Here is a 23152-nt window from a genome sequence, read left to right as displayed (position 1 = left end):
ACAACACAAGGGTGTGGAGGCCAGCCAGAGCTTTGCTGTTTGGATAATTTCAATGCAAATAATTAAGATTCAAGAACCAATTATGATGGATTTATTATACACATGAACTCTTGATTGAGCCTTTCCCAGAGCAACTTTTTATCTGGACAGAGATCCCTAAAACAACAGCAGAAAATACGTCACCAGGCCTTTAACAGTCGTTCATATAGATCCCCACACACACTCCTGGTGCCTTTTAATGTAGTGGACTCCTCTGAACCTAGGGCACCCTTTCCTGCAGTGTCTTAAGATTAGCTAACAGTGGGAAACCGCTGCTGTTTTCCCCAATGATCCTTTCTGTAAACAGGCTGCGCTTACAGCAAAGATGTTTTTGAACATTAAAAACAGACGCCTCCCTTTCGCCATTTTGATCCGTGTCACTGTTAATTGAAGATTAAGACAGATGAAAGTAGTACCAAACAAGCACTGATCTAATCTTCTTGTGTCTTATTAAACCTGAATAAGCACCTCCTGGTAACCCTTGTATTTTTTGTGTCAAAGTTTGGATTCAGAAAGATTTATTCTCCAGTGATGAAGGCGGATGATACGTTAAGGGTCATGTTGCAAGCTCTGTATGATAAATCTGACAAACTGTCAGGATGTACATCTGTCAAATGTACTATGTGTCTGTCCCAAGAAAAGGGAAAATGCTATGCGTTATTGATAACATATTGTTGTGTGTTTTGGTGTCTTGGTGAAGCCAGTCAACAGAGGAGTCTCTATGATTCATGTTGCTCAAACTTAATTTGAAACACCCAGTGCAATCATTTTCTGTCAATTTTTCTCACAGCCTGGAAAAATAGACAGTGATTCTTTCCTAGAAGATGTAGTAATAGTGGGAGTGAGAGTTTCATTTGAGATGCAGTTATTTTTGTTTTTGTCTAAACTTTCATGGCAAAGATGATTGAGTGCAAATATATTTGACAGATTTTTTTTTTAGCACCTCTTTTGTTGCCAGTTTGGCTTAAAAACAAGAAATGGGTATAAATGTGGTACCAGGACTTTGTTTTTGTCAAAGAATAAATGAAACTTTGGGTGCTGTGATGTTAGATGTGTTCATATTAAGGGAAGCGTTCTGTCCTTTGAGGTTTTAACCCTGGTGGCGCTCCATTTCCTTTGTTATGTTATTGTCCAGCTCTGTGACTCTGCTGGCTGATAAGATTTTTTGTAGCTCACTAGTTCTAAAACCTGACACCACCTCACTTGTTGCATTTACAGACCAGTAAAGCAAAACAAAAGACTATCAAAAACATCTTCATCCTTTCACAGCTCAGAAAAAAATCCACTATACAAGCAAATGTACAGATGTGATGGTGAAACAGTTACAGTGAAGTGTGGTTCTTATTTTCTTCATTCCTCATCCTTATAGTTCGGGAGGCAAGACACTTAACATAATGTAATGTAGTCCAGTATAACACCATGAGTTACCAAGACCTCAGTAATAAACATAGGTAATAAAAACTTTGGGCAAAAATCTAAATACACTGGATTGCATTAGTTTGTGCAGTTATGAAGCGGCCAGGGAGTATACAGATGCAGAGACTGTATCGTATATCATACTGCAATATATTCGCTTTCTTGTCAGCAATCCTCACCTAGTTTTCATTATTTAGCATGTTCTGAAGGTAGTCTACATTTCTCTTCTCTCTCTCTCTCTCCATCAGTATGCCCAGGACACTGCAAGCTTGCCTGTACAGACAAAGAGGAGTGCTGCCACAGCCAGTGCCTGGGTAGCTGCACCGAACCCAACAACGACATGTCCTGCTCCGCCTGCCTCCACTACTACCACGAGGGTCGGTGTGTGCCAGACTGTCCGCCTGACACGTACAAGTTTGAGGGCTGGCGCTGCATCACCATGGACCTGTGCTCGCAAGTGCACCTGCCCAGCGATACTCACTTTGTCATCCACGGCGGAGAGTGTATGCCCGACTGTCCCTCTGGCTTCACACGCAATGACACTAATCGGTAAAGACGTACCCTTCACTCCTAGTTTAGGTTCTGATTATTTGAAAATGCCACGGAAGGTGACACACTGAATGTACAAATTATGTGGAAGAGCTCCTTGTTATCTATATTGAATAAATCCTATCAAATTATGTCTAAGGTTTCTTAAGCCTAAATATTATTTTTCAGTGTTCTGTATTTGGATTTCTGTGGGATCATTACATGATCGTTTTCACAGGGAGTACCACAGGTGATGGTATTATTTCCTAGTTAATTTCTGTTGTGCTCTGTGTGTCTATTCTTTAGTATTCACATATGCTAAAGCAGCTTTTATTCACTGTGCATTATGCATAATGAATTCATGTGCATAAAATATTCTTGAGCTGAACTTTACCTGACCTCACCCTTCACAAGTTCCTTTTTTTTCAAAGTAGGTCTGAAAACTGTAAGTGCCAGAGGTTCAGAGTATGTCAGACGATTAATGATTCAAGTTGAGACTTTCCCAGACTATTTAGAAAGAGTGAAATGTTCTCAACATAGCGCCTTGTTTTCAACACTCACCACTGGTAAATTGTACAGGCCAGCACTCAAAGGTTTTAAGAAGAGAGTCGGCTGAAGTGCCTTCACGCTTCCTCCACTTGACATTTCCTGTGTTTGATGCCAACCTAGGATAAGAAAACTTTTTTGTTCACAGTTTTCCTCTCTGATTTATCTTGTCAATTCCCTAATGTTTCCGTGCACACTGACTGCTAGCGGATATTTTTTGGCCATACTGCTGTTGTTTTGTCTCTGAGGTCAACACAACGAGTCTCTTTCTCACGAAACAAGAGTTCAGTTGAGGGCCCATAAAAGAAAACTATCCAGGTCACCTTGTATCATGCTCTGAATTTATTTGCCTGCATCCTCTGGAATGCTTGGGAGCTTGGGAGTGGACAAATTATTTTAGGGTGAGGTACAAAATTTCACAAAAGTTTTTGCTCATCCTTTGACAGTTTTGACCCCCCGCCCCACACCCACACTCCCCTGTTTCCATTTCTCTTCTTTCTCATCCACTCCTTCCCTCTGCTTCTACTTCTACACAGTATGTTATGCAGTGCTTGCAACGGCCTGTGTGATAAGGTCTGCACGTCCCCTGTCATCGACTCTGTGGATGCTGCTCAGTCCCTGAAGGATTGCACCGTCATCGAAGGCATTCTGGACATCAACATTCGACGTGGAAGTGAGTATGACAATACTCAGAAGGCCATTGCTTTTAGCACTACAGATACTGTATATTTTTAAGTGTAACCTAGCTTAGCAAGCTACACTACAATACATTCCAGGAATTTTTTGTGAACTAAACTACATCCGCTGCAGCTAAGCAGATTATACACGCGAGGAGCGCTCTGCTCTCAAACTGGTGAACACTAGCCAACAGAATATTTAACTTGGCTAAAATCTGCTATACAGTACTCTATAGTAATCCTTTCCCGACTGCAGTACGCAGACTTTATTACAGCATGTTGCACTTGACTGCCTTTTATTATGATTAGAGTGATAGTGAAGGCAGAAGAGCCTGGTGGTCTAAGCTGGTGGGATGCACTGAGAGTCACAGAATCAACATTATATCTGCTTCCTGCACTCCAACCTAATTATCACATTATGCTGTAATGCTGTTTATTTGCTCAGTCGACAGGGTGGCTCACAAGCTAATCTCCACATATGATAACGCTTATACAATTGAGTGCACATGAGGACATGTGCATTAAGGGCTAGTCTGTGTACCATAGTAGCAGTACAGGTCCCGGATTTTTGTTTTTGTTTTGTATTTCTGTGTGATTGTGTGTGTTTTTGTCTCCTGTCCCCAGATAATATAGCTTCTGAGCTGGAGAGCTTCATGGGATTGATCCAGACAGTGACGGGCTATGTGAAGATTCGACACTCCCACGCACTTGGCTCGCTGTCCTTCCTCAAGAGCCTCCGTTACATCAATGGGCAGGAACTCATCGACAAGTATGGCCTATCTGCACTTTTTTTTGGCCTGTGAACATGTGCATGTGTGTAGTGACAGAGAATTAGAGGACATCAGCAAAGCACAGCCTAGCTAAAAGCATATTTTTGAGTCTCTGCTGTAGGTATTGCAGATTCCCAGATACTGCAGATATCAGATATTTTAAAACGTCATGCACACACGCCAGATAAGTGACTGTGGCTACAAAGCTGAATGAAAAGTCTCAGGTCCATTTGTGTTTTCACTATGATATCACCAGCAGCCTAAGATACGAGGGAATGTTTTTTTGGGGATGGCCAAAGGGGTCATGGGAAAGCCTGTCACCCCTCTTGTTATCATTTCTCCCGGGGTTAAGTTACACTCAGAGGAATGCTGTCGAGGATGGCAGGCATTCCTTACGTTCTGGAGGTGTGTTACTTGGACTGCTGGAGCTAAGACTCTTAGCACGACACTGTTTCTGCTTCATCACCTAATCTGTTCAAATGCAGGCTCATTATCAAACAGACACACAAACCTGAGCCCACGTTGTGTCCACCTCTGTTAGTGCTTAGCGCTGCCTCCAGATGGATAAAAAAATATTTTTTTAACTACACTTCTGGCAACTAGAACTCCATGAAACATGTTCTCACTCAATAAACAAATCTTCCTTGTGTCAACAATAGAGGATATGTTTGTAACCTTCTTTTCTCCATTACCAGCATGTACTCGTTCTCCGCCATCAACAACCAGCATCTGCAGTACTTGTGGGACTGGAGTCAGCACAACCTGACCATCCGGGCTGGACGTCTCTTCTTCCGTCGGAACCCTAAACTCTGCATGTCGGAGATCCACACGATGTGGGAGAAGACGGGCATAGCTGTGAAGCCAGAGGAGGGTGATTTCCGCAACAACGGTGAAAGAGCGAGCTGTGAGTATATTCACGTCAATTTAATTCTAAAGAGCCATGAAATGTTATTCTATCTTCGTACAAATGACTCACTGAAGGACCTGCTCTGTTGTGACAGGTGAAAGCCATATCTTGAAGTTCAAGTCCAACATCACATCAAGTCATGCAATCAGGCTGACATGGGAGCGCTACCAGCCCCTGGACTATGCAGACCTTATCAGCTTCATAGTCTACTACAAGGAGTCGTGAGTAGTCAGAAGAGAAACGGCGTTTTAACCTCTGTACAGACCGTCATATCTAAAAGAGGCACGATGGATACGGACGAAAGGGTTTTTTTCAAACAAAAATCTGTTGTTTTTGACGTGTAAACTGAAAGTCTCCAAATTAGACTTAATTTTTGTAAACAAAAACAATTTAAAAGATCATATATGCTTATTTGACCTCAATTGCTTCTATCTGTATGCTCTTCATATTAATGCCAAACATTTTACAAAGACAGTGTTTCAGCTTTTGAATTGGCTTCCTGCCTTTGACATACGTAGATTTTAGATGACCAATGGAAGAATTTTCTCACAAAACAATCAACCAAACTTAAAACATCACAACATCTGTATCTGCTTATTGCTTGATGTCTTGGTTTGATTACTTGTAAAATTATTGACATGGTACAAAACAAAGCAAAAAGCAAATGACAAAACAATCAAACATTTAATGGTGTGCTTTGGAAAATAATAAATAGTATAACGTGTGCAACATTCGTAAGTAGAGTTCCAACATGACCTAGAATGTGTTTTACTTTGATGCCAGTGGTCAGTGTTCATTTGAGGTTCCAAACAAATTTTTTGTAAATAAATTACATGTCATTGTTTGAATTTGTGTGTCTTTTCCAGACCTTTCCAGAACATCACAGAGTTTGACGGCCAAGATGGCTGTGGCTCAAACAGCTGGCACATGGTGGACGTGGATCTTCCGCAGGATAAAAACACTGACCCAAAAGTCAGTCTTCCACACCTTAAGCCCTGGACCCAGTATGCTATTTTTGTGAAGGCTATTACCCTGCAGGTGGAGGACAAACACATCACTGGGGCAAAGAGTGATATTATTTACATTCGCACACGCCCATCATGTAAGTCTGACCATTAATCTTTGGCACCAGTGCTGTAGTTCCTGATGCTGTTTTTAAATGATTAATGAGGCAGCCTCCCCTGTCACTACTGTATGTAATTCCATGTACATATTTGAATAATTACATGTCTTGACTTTGGCCCTGTTACAGTGCCGTCTATGCCCAAAGATGCCCGTGCATATGCCAACTCCTCAACCAAGCTGGTGGTGAAGTGGTCACCTCCAATGTTTCCCAATGGCAATCTGACTTGCTACCTGGTGCGCTGGCAGCAGCAACCCGAGGACAGGGAGCTCTACCAACATAACTACTGTTCCAAAGGTCTGCATTACACATCATTATAAGACGATCAACATCTTTTTATTTGCCACTGATGAGTCCTTCATTTAAGAGTTTGTCAACAGTTTGTCATTTTGGAAAATGTGCTTTTTTTGATCATCTCATCTTACCTTCAAAAAGCTAATAATCGTGTTTCCCAAAATGTAAAATTACACTTTATATATGAAGATACAACACATGAAACACTTTGGGAATGCAGAATGCTGCCCCTCACTAAACAGTCCTTTGTCCTGGTTTTTGGTTTGATTCCTCAAACAGAGCTGAAGATCCCCATCCGGATCTCAGCGACAGGGCTCACGGACATGGAAGAAAACACCAAGCCAACCAAGTCAGACTTGGCAGGGGCAGAGAAGGGCCCGTGCTGTGCTTGCCAGAAGACGCCTGAGGAGAAGGACCGGGAGAAGGATGACCGTGTCTTCTTTAAAGTTTTTGAGAACTTCCTCCACAACGCCATTTTTCTGCCGAGGTAATGTAAAACAGAGTGGAGGTGTGACATCAGCCTCCTTAAACTGTTTTCAGGTTCTGCTTGGTGCCTCCTTTCATGTGGAGATGGCCATCAAAGAGCTGAACTTTTTAGCCTTGATTGGTCAAAATGAGGGCTGAGGTGGTGGCCCCGGTGTAATGGCTCCTCCGCGGGGCTGACGGGATCTGAGGCGCGGGGGCGTGGATGGGACCGGACGGGGGCTGAGCCTGGCTCGCTGGGCTCGGCCCTTTTGTCGGGTGGAGCAGATGAGGAGACATGCTGAGTAGGGATCCAAAGCCTTCTTAGCGCTCTTGTGGCTTTCGGTTGCTGCGGCAACAGTGGCACAGGGGATGTTAGGACCTAACAGGCAGCAATTTAGGCAACACAAACAAACCCAGGAGAGAGATGTGATTAAGGAAGTCTGAAGGGCCTGGCTTGGCTGCACGCTAGCTGCTTAGGCTTTTGTTCCCCACAATAGGGACTGACATCTGTGTTGTGTTATCATTTAACTTGCTCGTGGCGATGTATGTTTCACTGTTTCAAAGACTCCAGCTCTGTTTTCTTCCACATTTCTCCCACACAATCTTTGCATTTGTGAACATTCTGCCTCACCGTGCGATCCGTCACCGTAAAATATGGAAAACTTTGATGTACTTGTTGCTTCTCGTGAAGAAAAGTTAAATATCTGCTGTCTTATGAATCCATATCTTTAAATGATGAGCATCCGCAGTTCAATCAGTCAAACAGCATTTCTCTCCCCTTGTTTTCTTTCACAATGTTTTCATGGAATTGGATCAATATATCAATGGAGATCACCTTTTTTTTTTTATTGTAATTGATCTCATCTGTCCCCCTCCTCCTCCTTTCTCTGGCTGTGTTGATTTGTTACGGTATAGCTGTCAAGGAAACTATCAGGTGGCAGGTCCCTGGCCTGCAGCAAGGGGCTCAGCCAATGTATGCACAGACTCTCCAATGTAACACAGCCAGCATTATTAGAAACTACTTCAGGGAAAGGCCTTGAAAATCAGAGCGTTTCTTTCTTTTCTTTTTTAACAAAGGTTCAGGGTTTAGACCCAGGGTGAGGGGAAAAGAGGGTGAGTGAAAACAGAAACAGAAAGAAGAGGAAACGTTTTCCATTCTGTCCCCCTCGACTCGGCACTCCACTCTCCTCCTCCCTCTTGCACGTTGTCTTTGTCCGAGACTTTTTTTTTTTTTTTTTTTTTTTTTTTTTCTGGAGTGAGACAGCTGCCAGGAAATGTACAGTGAACCCATCTGGAATTTAAATGAATGAGGGAAGAGCCCCATCAGCACTAGAAGACAAAAAGAAAGTAAGGAAGTAAGGCTGGAGGAGGGTGGCTACACAAAGAGGAAGGGCTGCCAGCATCTGTTTAGCAGACCTTGTATGTTGTATGATGCAAAACCTGTCATCAGCTGACTGGAGCATTTACTGTAATCACCTGCTGTTGAAACTCATGATGAACACATACATTAATTGATAGGGACTCCCTGGAAGTTACCTCTCCTTCCATTACATTCCAGAGATCTGTCACTCTTCTTCGTGAGCTCGCTGTGCTGTATGTGTTGCCAAGCACTAATAATGCACCCTAATCGCTACAGACTGGATGCGTAGTCACGGCTTTCCTCTCTGTTTTCCATTGCGTAAAGGTAGATCTTTTTTTAGCCGGCGAGGTCAGGACCCTAGCTGTAGTAACTCACGAGCTGTACGGCGTGCTTCAGTCAGCTGATGAGCCTTTTCACAGTGGTACGACTGCCCTGCTCATTCTCATGCTCTTACACAGACATTACAGAAGATCCTACAAATTGTCCTTCATCTAGCCTATGCTACTTTCTACTCGGACTCATGCCTCTGTGTCTGTCCTCGCCACTCTGCTGTCAGTCTTCATATATTTTGGATGTATTGTCAGTAGTAACTGAAGTGCTGGGCTCTGCTTTGCTGGACTGCACCAGTTATGAATGTCAGAGAGGAATGTTGACATGACAGTGCGACTGGTCTTTCCCACGTATCCCTCAGTGTCTGTACACTCCTCAAGGAGGTTTAAGTCTGCTTTAGCACAAACAATGCCTGACTTTAGCTTAGGTCAGTTAACTCTATTAGTTCAACATTATACTTTTGGTAGAGCTGATTAGTCGATTGGCAGGAAAGTCAAGTTAGGTGGGAGTTTTTTTTAAGCAAAAATCCCCAAAATGCTTGGGTTCTAGCTTCTTAATTATGAGGATTTATTGCTTTTGTTCATCTCATGTGATTAAACTAAATATCTTTGGGTTTCGAACCGTTTCTCATATTTAAAAAAAATATAACTTTTTTAGGTGCCACCAGGGTGTGTAGATCATAACTAATGATTTTGAATAAATAATTCAAACTGTAAACCGGGAAAATTATGTTCATTATTGATTAATCTGCTGATTTTATTTTCAATGAACTGATTCATAGTTTAATTAATTAATTAGCTGTAAATACCGTAATGCATACCTAACCCACCTCTTCATGTTCTCCTCATTATGTTTTCAAACAACCCCTAAACATTTACCACTGCAGAGCAGAGCTCTGTAGAGTGTGAATATTGCTTTCTTTTTCTATCTCGGTCAGGACTCTTTTCTTTGTCCGTCCGTCTCGGCTGGCGACCCTGCAGGTTTCACAGGTAGACAAGATGCCCTGTGGTGTCTCGTGTGCAACTGCTGCTGCTACAGTTACAGCTGTCACCGCCTGCTTGCCCCCAGTAATGACGATGTCCAGCTCCAGAAGGCTTCACAGCTTATCTGCACTATCATTCCAAGTTGTGCCCTAAAATTCAAAGCCATGTTTTATTTCTGCTCTACATTTTGGCTTTTTAGACTCTTTTATTGTGGATTTGATTTGTTAGACAGCAGCTTTGTTTTTTTCTTACTCTGGAAAAACTCTTTACGTGTCTGTTATTTTTTCCTATTCTCTGTCTGTCAACCTTGCAATGATCCGTCTGACCTCATCCTTCTACACAGCACCACTGGGAGTAATATGCAGCATCTGGACACATGGCCCTCGCACACACTGACACACACGTACAAAAAGTATACACTCACTCCACCCGCTCCTGCGAGATATGTCAGCTTTGTGCAAAAGGCTTTTGGGAGTTGTAAACCTACAGTTACTTGTTACAAGATTTGCAGGACATCCCGCATAGCATTTGTCTATTATTGTCCTCAGTGCTTACTGTACGTAAATCAACTTTCTTGCTGGTGTTTTCATTCTATTGTGTCTCTATATTTCAGACCTCCAGACCGTCGACGTAGAGATGTTTTTGGTATTGCAAACAACACCCTGTTTCACGAGGGTGGTAAAGGGAATACCAGTCTTGGCCCAGGGGACAACAGCACCGACGGCATTCCTCCTGTTAAAGAGTACCCCTTCTCGGAGGACAGAAGTACAGCGGAATTTTTAGAGATCCTCAACCTGCGGCCCTTCACTGTCTACCGTATTGACATTCACGCCTGCAATGAGGAGGTGGGGCGCTGCAGCGCTGGAGCTTTCGTCTTCTCCAGGACCAAACCTGCAGGTGAGAAACACGATGACCTTGATGCGATCTACAAATATAGCGCAGTATGTTGCAACACCTTTTATGATACGTTACATCCTTTTTATAATATTGCGAATGTGTCTGTTCCCCAGTCAAAGCAGATGACATCCCTGGAAAGGTGATCTATGAGAGGAGTGACAAGGTTGAGGGGTGTGTGGTGCTCCACTGGCTGGAGCCCATCGTGCCCAACGGACTCATCCTGATGTACGAGATCAAGTTCCGGCTGGGGACTGAGGTGAGCCAGGCTGGGTGTAATATTAGGCCCCTCACATATGTTTTAAGATGCATCACAAATCACGCTCGCACAAGCACGACTTAAACTCAGATTTAAGATGAACTTAGGACAATCTTTTCTGTTTAGGCAGATGAATGTAAAGGCCAGTTTCGAGTACCAAATTCTGAAGATAAATCATCACAGTGAAGGTCAAACATCAAACTTTACTTACAACTGAAGTAACAATAAGCAAAACATATTTCTGAGAGCGTGGATAAAAACAAAGTCTTCACCATCAGTTCACAGGATAAAGACTTTTGTTACTGGTAATCAGTAAACTTTTATGTAGAGCCTGTTAGGGCTTGAAATAAGAACAAACTGAGTTTTACTCTAAATACCTGACCTCCACCTTGTGCTGTCTTCATGCAATAACCAGCATGTGCTTGTTTTCCTGCAGCCTGAGAAACATGGATGTGTGTCGCGACAGCAGTACCGCGAGCACAAAGGAGCTCGGCTGACCAACCTGGGCTCGGGGAACTACTCTGCTCGTGTGCGCGCCACTTCTCTCGCAGGAAACGGCTCCTGGACGGACAGTGTGTCCTTCTATGTACCTCCGCCTAAACGTAATGCACTTCTCCTTCATTAAATGCTGTACTTAGAAATTTAATGTCGGTATGATTTTGTCAGTGCTGATCACTTTTATATGTCTGTTCTGCCTGACAGGAGATGATGGTGTTACATTCTACCTGGTCATCATAATTCCCATCATAGTGACACTTTTCATCGCCAGCCTCACCACCATTCTCTTCTTTATTAACAAAAAGAGGCAAGTCTATTTTGTGAACTTACTTTCCACATTGCCAGACAAAGTTCCTTAATTAAGTTGTTCTACCTCGCTTTGCTCATGAACCTTAATGACCAGTGTAATGTTAATTAGAAGTAATAGATGTTGTTTTCATTAACATTCCCCGGTGGTAAAGAGTAGACCTCCTATTGCATCCACAATCAGAGCTGCCTGCCGTCTAACTGAGCCGCGTTTTTGTTAACAGGAATAGCGATAGACTTGGGAATGGAGTCCTTTATGCATCTGTCAATCCTGAGTACATCAGTGCTGCTGAGAGTAAGAATATCAAATATCGTTCCCATTTTCCATTGTTATATTTCAATGTAAGTGCATGTGGTGTTGACCTGCTGTTTCTTTCTTGTGCTGTTCCAGTGTACATCCCGGATGAGTGGGAGGTGGCCAGGGAGAAGATCACGATGAACAAGGAACTGGGCCAGGGCTCCTTCGGCATGGTGTACGAAGGCATCGCGAAGGGCGTGGTCAAGGACGAACCGGACACACGAGTGGCCATAAAGACGGTCAATGAGTCAGCCAGCATGAGGGAACGGATTGAGTTTTTGAACGAGGCCTCTGTCATGAAGGAGTTCAACTGTCACCATGTGGTAAGATGGACATGTCATAAAAGGGAGATGCCTGAAATAAAAGCAGATAGTGCTCTCAATTGTTATTTCCTATTTAATCTGCATCGATGGAGAGAGAGCGAGGCCAGCAGGTCACGAGGACTATGAGCGTTGAGTACACTGTGGTTGTCTTTACTCAGGTAGCTTCAGCCTGAGGCAGGGTTCAGGCTTCTGGAGATTGTGTACATTCTCTCATCAGTGTGATCGCAGCCTCATTAACTACGTTAAATGGACGTGTTAAAGATTTTCCCTTTGAAAAGCTGCAGTTACAACCTTTTTATTAAGTCTAGCTGCTAAACAGCCAAAACACTACATTAAATACATTTTGAATAATTTTGAGGAATGAGATTTTTTCAAAATTCAAAGCAACTTAAAAAGAAATCCTGTTTGTAATACAAATATAAGATGAAAACTATGAGCAATTGAACTGTTTTTGCTTTTATCCCAATGTACTTCTGAGTTTTCAAGATAGAGTAGACAACCTACCTTACTACCTACTAATTTTATAGTACTGTGTATACACTAACCTTTGTAATTTGAGGTTATTATACAAGAAATACACACATGTAACAATTGTATGGTACAATACATGCACTATTGGACATAAATTAAACTGTGACTTTAGAAAGTAAGCTGTAACTTTACAGAGAGAAAGTAAAAGTGAGCATTTGCATTGTGAGAAAATAGTTTTAATCAAAACGTCAGGGACAGAGTGTGTGCTATCTGTGTTGTGAGGATTTGGGGCATGCCTTTTGACTTATCCCTGATGACCTGTGCTCTGTTGTGATAAATGTAGGTGCGGCTGCTGGGCGTGGTTTCTCAGGGACAGCCAACCTTGGTGATTATGGAGTTGATGACCCGTGGAGATCTCAAGAGCCACTTGCGCTCTCTGCGCAAAGATGTAAGCAGCTTTTCCTCACGCACACACACCTCGGCTATATGTTATATACAGTCTCATAAAGAAATAGGTGATGGTGTGTACGTACATACACACTAAGTTTTTTTCTTTCTCTCTTTCTCTCCCTCTCACACTCACATAGCATCTACCCTTCGCTTCGTCTTGCTACACTGATGAAAGCACAGAAACATGATATGATGACTGATAGAACAGTGTTTTTCAAGCTCTTTATCTTCTCACCTTCTCACCTTTTATTCTGCCACAGAACGCCACCAGCCACGTCCTTCCCCCGCTCAAAAAGATGATCCAGATGACGGGGGAAATCGCCGACGGTATGGCGTACCTAAATGCCAACAAATTTGTCCACAGGGATCTGGCTGCCAGAAACTGCATGGTAGCAGAGGACTTCACTGTGAAGATTGGAGGTAAGTCAAGTTAATATGATGCCTTCAGCCACCCCAAGGTTGCTCAATGCTGAACCTGCTCTGCTGGCCTTGAAAAAAAACTGTTTGGATTTGAGTGAGTGCCTGAGGCAGTGGAGTCCTAATGTAGATGGACAGAGGGAGGGAGTAAGTGAGGGGAATAGATGAGCTCTTTTGAGTTTCCTCTCCCACACAGACTGAGAGACATTTAGAGGCTATCCCAACCCGGTTTCATTTTTTTTTCTTCAGATTTTGGCATGACCAGGGATATTTATGAGACGGATTACTACCGAAAAGGAGGGAAGGGCCTGCTGCCTGTCCGCTGGATGTCTCCAGAGTCTCTGAAAGATGGAGTGTTCACTACAATGTCTGATGTCTGGTATGAGAACACATCACTCTCACATACACAAGGCTGCATTATACATGTATGAACCTGTTCTACTCCACCAAGCCTGCTAAGTATTTCAGAACTGCCTGCGTATTGTGTGTCTTTGTGTATGTGGATACTTTAAAACAGTTCATGCTGCAGGGTCAGAACTTTAAAAACCTGCAAATCTCTTCACGGCCAACATTTTTTACTTAGCAGTTTGAACATGCATTTCCTGCTGTAACAGTTAGTATTTCCAAAACCATCAAAATCTTTTGGTTTCTGGCTGGCTCTTTGGAAATTCCTCTCCCCATGACAGAACAGTATGGGACAAGAGTATTCTTTTTTTAACGATAACCCTGTTTTTTTTTTGTTGTTGTTTTTTATTTCAGTGTTTGGTAGATTCTCAGCCTGCAGCTCTGCCACATTGTTTACTACTGTAGCTAGTCTAACTGTTTACTAGCGCCCCTGCAAGTTTCTCAACTCAAAGTGTCCTGCGGGTCAGTCCCTAAGAGTGGGCTTAAACTACTCCAGATGTTCTCAAATAAGAGGTTGCAGTGCCAGCACAAACCCACCTCCACATTTTGTGTGCTATATCCTCCTCTTTGATGTTGTACAGAAGTTTAGTGTAACCCATTCTGGGCTCCACAAAAAGGTGACATGTATTTTGTTGATCAAGAAAAACTGTTTTGATCTGAGGACGGATTCATCCACTTATATGCAGTGCTTGCTTATAGCAGGGCTTAAAAATGAGCTGCCCCACACTTTACAGTGCTGCAAAATATTATTAAAGACAAAGCCACAAAACGAGCTTCAAAAGACTGAAGGCTGTAATAAGCTTCTGCATGTAGGCAAAACTGTCTGAAGAGTCATATACAGACATTTGGTGTTCGCCATTTTCTAGTTGTGTGCGGTATAACATACAACTTGTTTACATTTGCAGCCTTTAGCCATGTTAGCGATGTGGCTCTATAGATGGGAATGTTGGTCTGTCAGTTCAACCCTGTGGTCCAGACTGAAAAATCTCTCCAACTAAATAGATTAAATGTGGATGGTTCATGGTACCCAAAGTATGAATTCTACTGACTTCAGTGAGTTTGGCATTGATTTTTGCCCTACTGCCCGAACAACTAAAATGACTTTTCCTTTGGTAAAACCATGAGTTTCACATTTTGTTGTTTTGAGAAAATGTTTATTATTATTATTTTAGATTGCATTATTATTATTACACTATAGGAAATACTGCAATGAAATTAGCTTCAGGCCTTCATGTTCCCCTCAGAATGAATTACAATTACTTTGGTGATTCTCTGACTTTTCCTCTGAAGTCATGGCCAGGTAAAGAAAAATAAGTATTTTCTCTAATAGTTTGGGTTATGACTTTGGTTTTGCAGCCAGTGAGCTTGATAAGTTCCAAAAATAAGATAGTGAACATGCCAAACCTTGACGTAGAAGTCAACTATTTCTTTCTAATTGCAGTTCCAACGGTGGCGGCAGTGGTTGAGTTTTAGTGCACAACATACGTCATGGTGGTCAACGCTGATTGGTTAAAGGCTGCTCCAATGGTTTCAGAATTAACCAGAGATCTATGCCCATTGGGGTGCAACGACTGGAAACAATCCCCAGTGGAGTGTGGCCAGACCTTATCTATTATATATATAATACCGGGCTAATGCGCCCTAACCACTCACCTATCAGGTTGACCCGAGTGCAGGACGATTTACCCAGTAACATAATGGATACAGTTTCTTTCCAACACAATAGAAGATTTATTCAGATGTAATAAAAAAAGCCAATATGCCTGGTGCTATTAGCCACAGAAGATTTAAACCTTCTCTGATGTTGCACTCTGTAAATAGCACTGAAAGAGCATCTGATAAGAAGCAAAAATATGACATGATACATTAATTTCTTTTCTTTTCTCTTGTTGCAGGTCATTTGGTGTCGTGTTGTGGGAGATTGCCACATTATCAGAACAGCCTTACCAGGGCATGTCTAATGAACAAGTGCTGCGCTTTGTCATGGAGGGAGGACTCTTGGACAAACCTGACAACTGCCCTGACATGCTGTAAGTCTGTCCGTGATCAATCATTTTGTAATATCACCAATTCAAGTCCTCCAGGTTTATGCTACGACACCCTAAATGATGTATTGTTTTACCCTCTACTGCCATTGACCCCGCACGTCTTCTGTGTTATTTTGCCCGCCGTCTATTTTAAGTTGTGGTTCTAAGTGTGTTGGATATCATGTGTGTATGCTCCGGTTGAGCCAAAATGAAGGCTGACATTAACGTCACAGGTTAAATGTGGTACGTTGACGACATCGCTTCGGTGGTCAGCTGGCAGTGAGGAGCCTCCTCACCCGTCAGTCTCGGTCCATAGAAGGGATGCCACGACCCGTGTGTGAAAGATGCCCCTCATCCCTGCAGCCGGGGGACGGGCATGAGGAGGGTGTCTGTCCATCAGCGAAGAGAATTTGAGCGATAGAAACAATCCATTAATTTATCTATAATTCATTAATGAATCACCCTGGCTGTTAGAGAGGAGAAAAAAAGAGCACAGCCTGCTTGTCAGCATGCAGCACGGCATATATGCATTTCTGCTCTCCCTCTCTGACCTCAATAAGAAGGCATTCTGCTCTCTCCCCTCCCACTCTTCATGGCTGACCTCACCTTAGAAAGAGTGCGAACAGAAAAAAAAAAATAAAACCCCGCCGAGTGTTGTGAAGACACAAAACTCTGGTTTCTATGGCAGCCTGACTATTTTGTTCTGATTACAGGAGTGTGTGGATTGTGTTACGGAGGTGGTGGAGTAGGGGCTTTGCCTCCCGGTCTGTAAGCAGCACACAGGGGAGTCAGGCTCATGCCGATGGTCGCCTCTTCTGTAGTGACTTAATGGAGATTTCCATATGACTGCTGAGGTGCAGTGAAGCCAGACATTCATACAAAGACTGAATAGAAGGACACAAGGAGTGGAAGTGGGCAGGATTACACACAGAGGGATGAGTCATATTTGGAGAGCTTTGAATGCCTCCTCCTTGTACTGAGTTTCCCTTGTTTCGCAGGTAGCTGTGGGTCATTGATTGGATTTCCCATGTTTCTGTCGAGAGTTTCCTGCAGACAAAACTGCATTCTCTCTTGCAGGGTTAGATGAAAACACCATGCAGACTCTCCTATCATATTAAACATCATGATTTACTGTGGAATGCGGACCTATCCCTTACGGTGCTATTATACATCAAAGTTTCACTCCACTGGTGATGGCGTACTTGTGAAGTTTTTTTTTAGTTGTGTTGCAAGAGATTCCTGTTTGGGTTTATTAAGCTTTTATCGTAGATGTTTGGAGACTGTTCTGCACTCATGATTTGGCCTCAAAGTTGTGTCTGTTTCTGATTTTATCAAGGGTTTTCATCTCTTCAGTGAAATTTTGGCTAGAATAGTGCTTTTTTTTTTTTTCCCTCAGAACTATTTTAACACTATCACTACCAGATCTTTGTTTGTAACACTCAGCATTTATTGGTCACAAAAGTTCAGAAACTGCTTTATTAGCCAAGTATGTTAATACGTACAAGAAATTTGACTCCAGCTCACATTAGCTCTCACGACATCTCAGTGTTTTCCTCAAGTTTGTGGAAGACAAAGAAGCACATATTTGATGGTAGTATTAGTGGTTTCTCATCCAATTAAACTTTGTTTTTCCAACTAAAGACATGAAATTTCACATCATTTTTGCCTATTACTATATATAGGTAAAATATTCCAAAGACAAATAAACAACACTCAAAAATCTGAAAGACAAAATTAGCTTCAGAAGTCTTTGGGGGAATTTATTTAGTTTGATCCTCTCCATGATGATTTTACATTCATTCAGCTAAGGTGGTGCCCAAAATGGCTTAAGCCATATAACAGTAGGGAAAACCCTGCATTTTAATTCAGTTCAAACTTAAAGGATGGTACAGACACAGGCATACAGCTAAACAAAGATTTCAAGCTAAACAAAACAATTACACAAAAACAGAAAAAGTGTTAGAGAGTGCATGACCAAGGCAGCCATCCGGGGCACCATCTTGCTCAGTCAGAGTCAAACTGTATTTTTACAGCACATTTAGATACATAAAAATGGAATTCTCTGTACCAAATGTGTGTTAAAGTGATTAAAACAGAAATAAGAAACTTGAGGGACAGCACAAAAGAAGTGTAAAAAATGCGAGGTTTGATCTTGAGGAGTACTCAAAAAAGTGCATGACAGGTTAAATGTAAGCCAATTTAGCCTAAAAGAAATAGCCCGCGTCATGGGTGTCGTGATTGGCAGGATGTTGACAGGAAGTCAGGAATTACTGCAATGTTTGTTTTCTAAATTGGCATCAACAAGTCACGTGTTCAGCAACAGATGGTGGGAGAGGAGTATTCGGCAGGCAGGACTGTGCAGACGGGTTACCCTGGTGCGTCGGCCCAGCTTCAAGCATTACATGTCTTTTTCATGGAAGCTCTGCAATCCCACCTGGGTTTGGACACCTTAATGTCAACTTTGCGACCTACACCTAAAAAACAAGTCAGAGCCACCCTCCCTGCTGCTTCAGAGTATGAAGCAAGGCGCGTGCTTCGAAAAGATCTTCCCATAATTCCGCTGTGTGGACAGGAGCTGGCACCCAGCTGCAGAGGTTGTTGTAGACGGCAAAGAGACCACTGGGAGAGGGAAAAAAAACAGCGGGAACAGCAAGAATGGAGCAGAGATGGCCGAGGTGTTTATATCAGTGGGCCTTAGAGAGTATTCTTAGCTTGTTTGTGTATAATTGAAGTTGTGGTGTGCGGTGCTGCACCACACAAAACTGTAATAATTCTCCCTTTTATGATGTTGTTTTGACATTCCCAAAGCTTGGTTGCTGGCCTGGCACAGTAACCTGAAGTATGATTTACTGCTCTGCTGAGTACATGCTACATTGATGATCTTACTGTGTGTTTTAATGCTGTAAAAAATACAACTTACAAATTTCACATCAACTGAACAGGCATTAAAAAGTAGTTTTTTTAATTTACTTGCTGTGTGCCACTAAAAGTCTGCTAATCTGCAGCAAGTTTGGAATATATCCAATATATCTGTGATTTTACTTCATTTTAATTGGGCAGTATTAAAAGATATGGGATGTTAACCTGCCAACAAACCTGCATGAAATGAATGAGCAAGTTAAAGAAATTAGGATAGGTATTTATAAGTGATTTAACTTTTTTCCCATATTTAACAGAATATGAAACATAAAATCTAAGCCTGTTTGTGTGAACTTTTACAATGTAGTTCACTTTAAAATATTAATGTGCTGGTGCACTATCAAGATCAATATAGTGAACTTTATGAACTATAGTGAGTTTTAGTGCCAGTGTATTGAAAGGGTCTTTAACTTCAGTTTCTCTTGCCACCTACTGGTGAGAAATAGGAAGTGTTCCCACTATGACATTTTAAAAGCAGGGCATGTCTTGCTTGACTCTGTACTTACTGTAATCATTCCTCCTGCCCATACCGTCTGTGAACTATTCACCTATTAGCAGTAGTTGTTTTTTTTACGAGATAGGGGACAAAATCCACAGTTCAGTTCAGTTAAAAGTGATGTTGGTATCTTTTAGTGTTGTGTGTTTTTAGTATGAAATTATAAATTCATTATGTAGTACGAAATGTGTATGCGAGTATTTTATTACACGAAAAGAAATAACATACTATACTTTAATGAAAAACACAAAAACGATAAATCCATGGCAAATTTCTAAGAGTTTTATCTTTTGTGCGTCACTTACAGGTTTGAGCTGATGAGGATGTGCTGGCAGTATAACCCGAAGATGCGTCCGTCCTTCCTGGAGATCATCAGCAGCATCAAAGATGAACTGGATCCTCCCTTCAGGGAAATGAGCTTCTTCTACAGCGAGGAGAACAAGCCGCCGGACACCGAGGAGCTGGACATGGAGGTAGAAAACATGGAGAACATTCCACTGGACCCTGCATCCACGAGGCAGCCGTCTGCTGCTGTGGTTCCCTCGTCTGCGTGTACAGGGGTTACGCCGCCTCCTTCTACCCAGCAGTTATCTCCCATGCAAGGCCCGAGTACTCCATTACTGGGACCTGTGTCTCCCTCCCCCCCGGGCCCAGTTGCCTCAGCCTTGGCGTCTCCAGGACAAGCCTTGGACAAACACTCAGGACATGTTTCGGCCAACGGGCCTGTGGTGGTGCTGCGGCCTAACTTTGATGAGTTGCAACCCTATGCACACATGAATGGGGGCAGAAAGAACGAACGGGCGTTACCACTGCCCCAGTCGTCGGCCTGCTGATATCAGACCAGCCTCTCCTCTTCCTCTTACACAGGGTAACACAAACCTCTCCTCTAACTCTTAAGGAAGGAAGGATGAGGTAAGAAATTACTTTCATCTACTGTGTGCCAGTAGATGGTCTCTCCACTCCTTTGAGGTCAAACACAAACTCAAAAAAACTGAAAAAATAGCACAGAAATCTGCTAAAGCATTTGGAGTTTGGTGGCTCAGACTCAACAATGGGGAACTCCTTCCTGCGCAGCCTGTACTTCAGTCTTCATTACATACAAGTCCTTCGGGAAGGAAAACAACACAGGCGTGTTTCCTGACTGACAGATGTACACATGAATTTAAAGAAAATCATCTTTTTTTTTTCTTTTTTTTTTTTTTTTAGCATATCTGCCAGCAAAACCAACAGAAGAGCACTTTTTTTCCCTCATGATTTTAGAGAGGATATGATGGATATTTGAGTGTGTATTTATACAGACATGATTCTCTCCACAGTATGTTAGACCTCCATTTCTAAAACGACTTTCCATCAAAATGACTTTCTTTCCATGAGCAGACTGGCTCATGGTGTGTGAGGATGCCTCAATTAGAAAGTCTGGACTAAGATCATTGTTTCATTTTACTATTGATATTTCTACGGGATCCTGTCAGGTTTGGGTCAAAATAGTAGAGGAGGGCCTATTTTGTATCTGCCAAACTATTGCCAAATCAAGCTTTTTCTGCAGTTTCATACAGGTGTTCCTTTTTGTTTAAGGCTGTGATTCAGAGTTGCGATAACTCTGTCCAGGCAATAATACCAAAACTGTTTGGGTTTCAGACTTCATGCTTATCATTTGTACTAACTGCACCTGGAGGAGTGTGTGAGGGGCTGTAACAGGACAGAATCCAGATGTGCTGTGTTCACATGTGCAGTCAAAGTTGTACCAGAATATGCAGTGTCTCCACTGAGGGTGAAATAAATCCAAGAAACCTTAAAAACACAAAATTATTATGAATTTACCTGCAAATACAGAAGTCAGCATAAATGCAGGATTCAATCTGTTTGACTCAAAATTAAAGTACATTTTTCTTTCCATTATTTGAAACTAAATTTCTGTAAAAAGTTAAAATAAGTTATCACTGGACTGATGATTCAATAAAGAAATGGCAACAAAGCCCTTTTTAAAATCCATATCAATGCCATAAAACTTAAATTTACTGGGATTTACGGTTAACTGTGGATTACCATACGACACAAGAATACCACATGACAGATCATGGCTTTTAATCTTAAACTTAAACAGGAGGTTTATTAAAATAACTATTTTCACTTGGCATTGTGTTTCTATAGAGTTGAAACAATTTGTCTAGAAAATTATTCAACAACTAATTTGGAAATCAATCAACTGCTTAAATCATTCCAGCTCAAATCTGAGGATGCGCTGCTTTTGTTGTCCTATGTGATAGCAAACTGGATATGTTTGGGTTACTCATTTTTCACTATTATGTGAGAATTTCCTTCCCTTATTATTACTTATTTGTAAGTAATAAAATGATTGCCAAATTCGCTGAAAATAATCATTCGTTGTATTCACCCTGTGTTTTCTTCGAATAATTATTTTTGAAAAGCCATCATGCTTTTGCTGACAATGGGGCAATCAAAAACCCCCATCACCCGCTATATCAATTCAGATCGTAACATCAATAAGTAGACATCTGAAGGAAGTACAGATTTGACTAGAGTCAGCAAACTCTGAATCACAGCCTGAGTCTGTCTTTAGTTTTAGTAAAAAAAAAAAAAAAAAAAAAAAAAAAAAAAATCTAAAAACATCAAAGGATCAGAAGTCTCACACTGCGGATCACTGAACTTCACAATATAGGAATACGCCTCTGCCTCCACTTTGATTTCTTCAAACCTTTCTCTGACATTTTTAAGTGTACATTTCACTTGGGAGGTGAACGCCGTTCGCCGATACTGCTGTTCAGATCAAATGGCACCAAATACACCACAACAAACCTGGGACATAAAGCGAGAAGCTGTTGAATCAGATTTTAGTAGCCTAGAGACAACCTTTAAGTCACAGGGGGTCTCTTGTAGAATTTGTTTCTCTACATTTCAAACACATATAAAGGTCTTACAGTTGTATTTTTGACTGCAGGATTGTTTTTATACACATTGTTGGTTTTGTCACTTTTTTAAAAACCTTTTTACGGTTAAAAATGTTTGCCTCTATGTCTGTACAGAACAAAGCTGCTATTTTATTCTTTTTCTCTTTTGGATGTTATATATACAGAAATCCTTCAGGTTTGGTATTTTATGGTCTCCACTACAGTCCATTTCTAATATCCTCAAACTCAATAAAAATAAAATGACAAAAAGTTACCCCAAAAGGTTTTCTGTAACACTACATTGTGTTCATTGCCTTTTATTTTTATGAAATGTTTCCTTCTGTATTTGTTTTGTGGATGTCTATATTTTATTATTAATATTAATATTATTATTATTATTATTATTTGGAATGGACACCTTAGCTCGATGTGTGAGCGTGTACTTTCTGCACCCTTTTTGTACTTCTTGTCTAGCACTGCGCCTAGCATTGCCCTCTAGGTGCGACTCAATCTCAGGTCAAAGTAAAGGCTTTGCTTTCTCCACACATTCTCATAATCATCGTGTACTTGTCCACCTTGTAACCCCCCCCCTCCACCTCCCCGCCTTTTCCTACCTTTATCATATTTTTTTTAAGTTGAACAGCGTCCTCTTTCCTTCCCTCTGGCCTCACCACTGACCTTATGGCAAACTGTACCCATCTCCCCCCGGTGCCTCCTTTTTGAAGTCAGGATTAGTTCCAGTATACGAGATATTTACTTAATACCAGATCTGGTATTTTAACCCATCCATTTCCTGCCTCTTTGTGAATAAATAGGGCTAATTGGGATGTCTTGTTTGCCTTAAATATGCCAATAATCTTTCAACCATTTAAAATCTGCTTCTTCTTTTTATTTCAACACCCTCAAGCACAATCCAACACCACTTCTGCTAATGTCACTTTTTCAAAGTGACAACACTTATTTCAAACTTATTGTTTGTATTCATAATCACTGCTTCTGAAAACCAAATAAAGGATGGGTTAAAGTCCAGGGAAGGGAACAC

At 41.7% G+C, this 23152-nt stretch overlaps 1 protein-coding gene across 2 annotated transcripts in view; it reads left to right on the top strand.

The window, feature by feature from the left end:
• igf1ra (insulin-like growth factor 1a receptor) overlaps positions 1-21821 on the top strand; it is a 70418-nt gene extending 48597 nt beyond the window's left edge. The window contains exons 3-21 of one of the 2 annotated variants that reach the window (XM_069163542.1): positions 1704-2004; positions 3066-3202; positions 3831-3975; positions 4672-4880; positions 4978-5104; positions 5750-5985; positions 6136-6303; positions 6580-6787; positions 10052-10335; positions 10449-10591; positions 11028-11193; positions 11294-11396; positions 11620-11690; positions 11787-12016; positions 12831-12935; positions 13198-13357; positions 13604-13733; positions 15655-15789; positions 19509-21821. In XM_069163542.1, the coding sequence (XP_069019643.1) occupies positions 1704-2004; positions 3066-3202; positions 3831-3975; positions 4672-4880; positions 4978-5104; positions 5750-5985; positions 6136-6303; positions 6580-6787; positions 10052-10335; positions 10449-10591; positions 11028-11193; positions 11294-11396; positions 11620-11690; positions 11787-12016; positions 12831-12935; positions 13198-13357; positions 13604-13733; positions 15655-15789; positions 19509-20034 (3584 nt within the window). In that variant the 3' untranslated portion in view covers positions 20035-21821. The other variant, XM_069163543.1, reaches the window with a different exon arrangement.
• The last annotated feature ends 1331 nt before the right edge of the window (positions 21822-23152 follow it).

Source organism: Embiotoca jacksoni, unplaced genomic scaffold (genome assembly GCF_022577435.1).
Source record: "Embiotoca jacksoni isolate LCO1_2020_lvr unplaced genomic scaffold, fEmbJac1.0.p SCAF_3, whole genome shotgun sequence".
NCBI classification, from domain to species: Eukaryota; Metazoa; Chordata; class Actinopteri; family Embiotocidae; genus Embiotoca; species Embiotoca jacksoni.
Note: the sequence above shows the minus strand (reverse complement) of the source record. Positions and strands in the feature narration are given on the sequence as shown.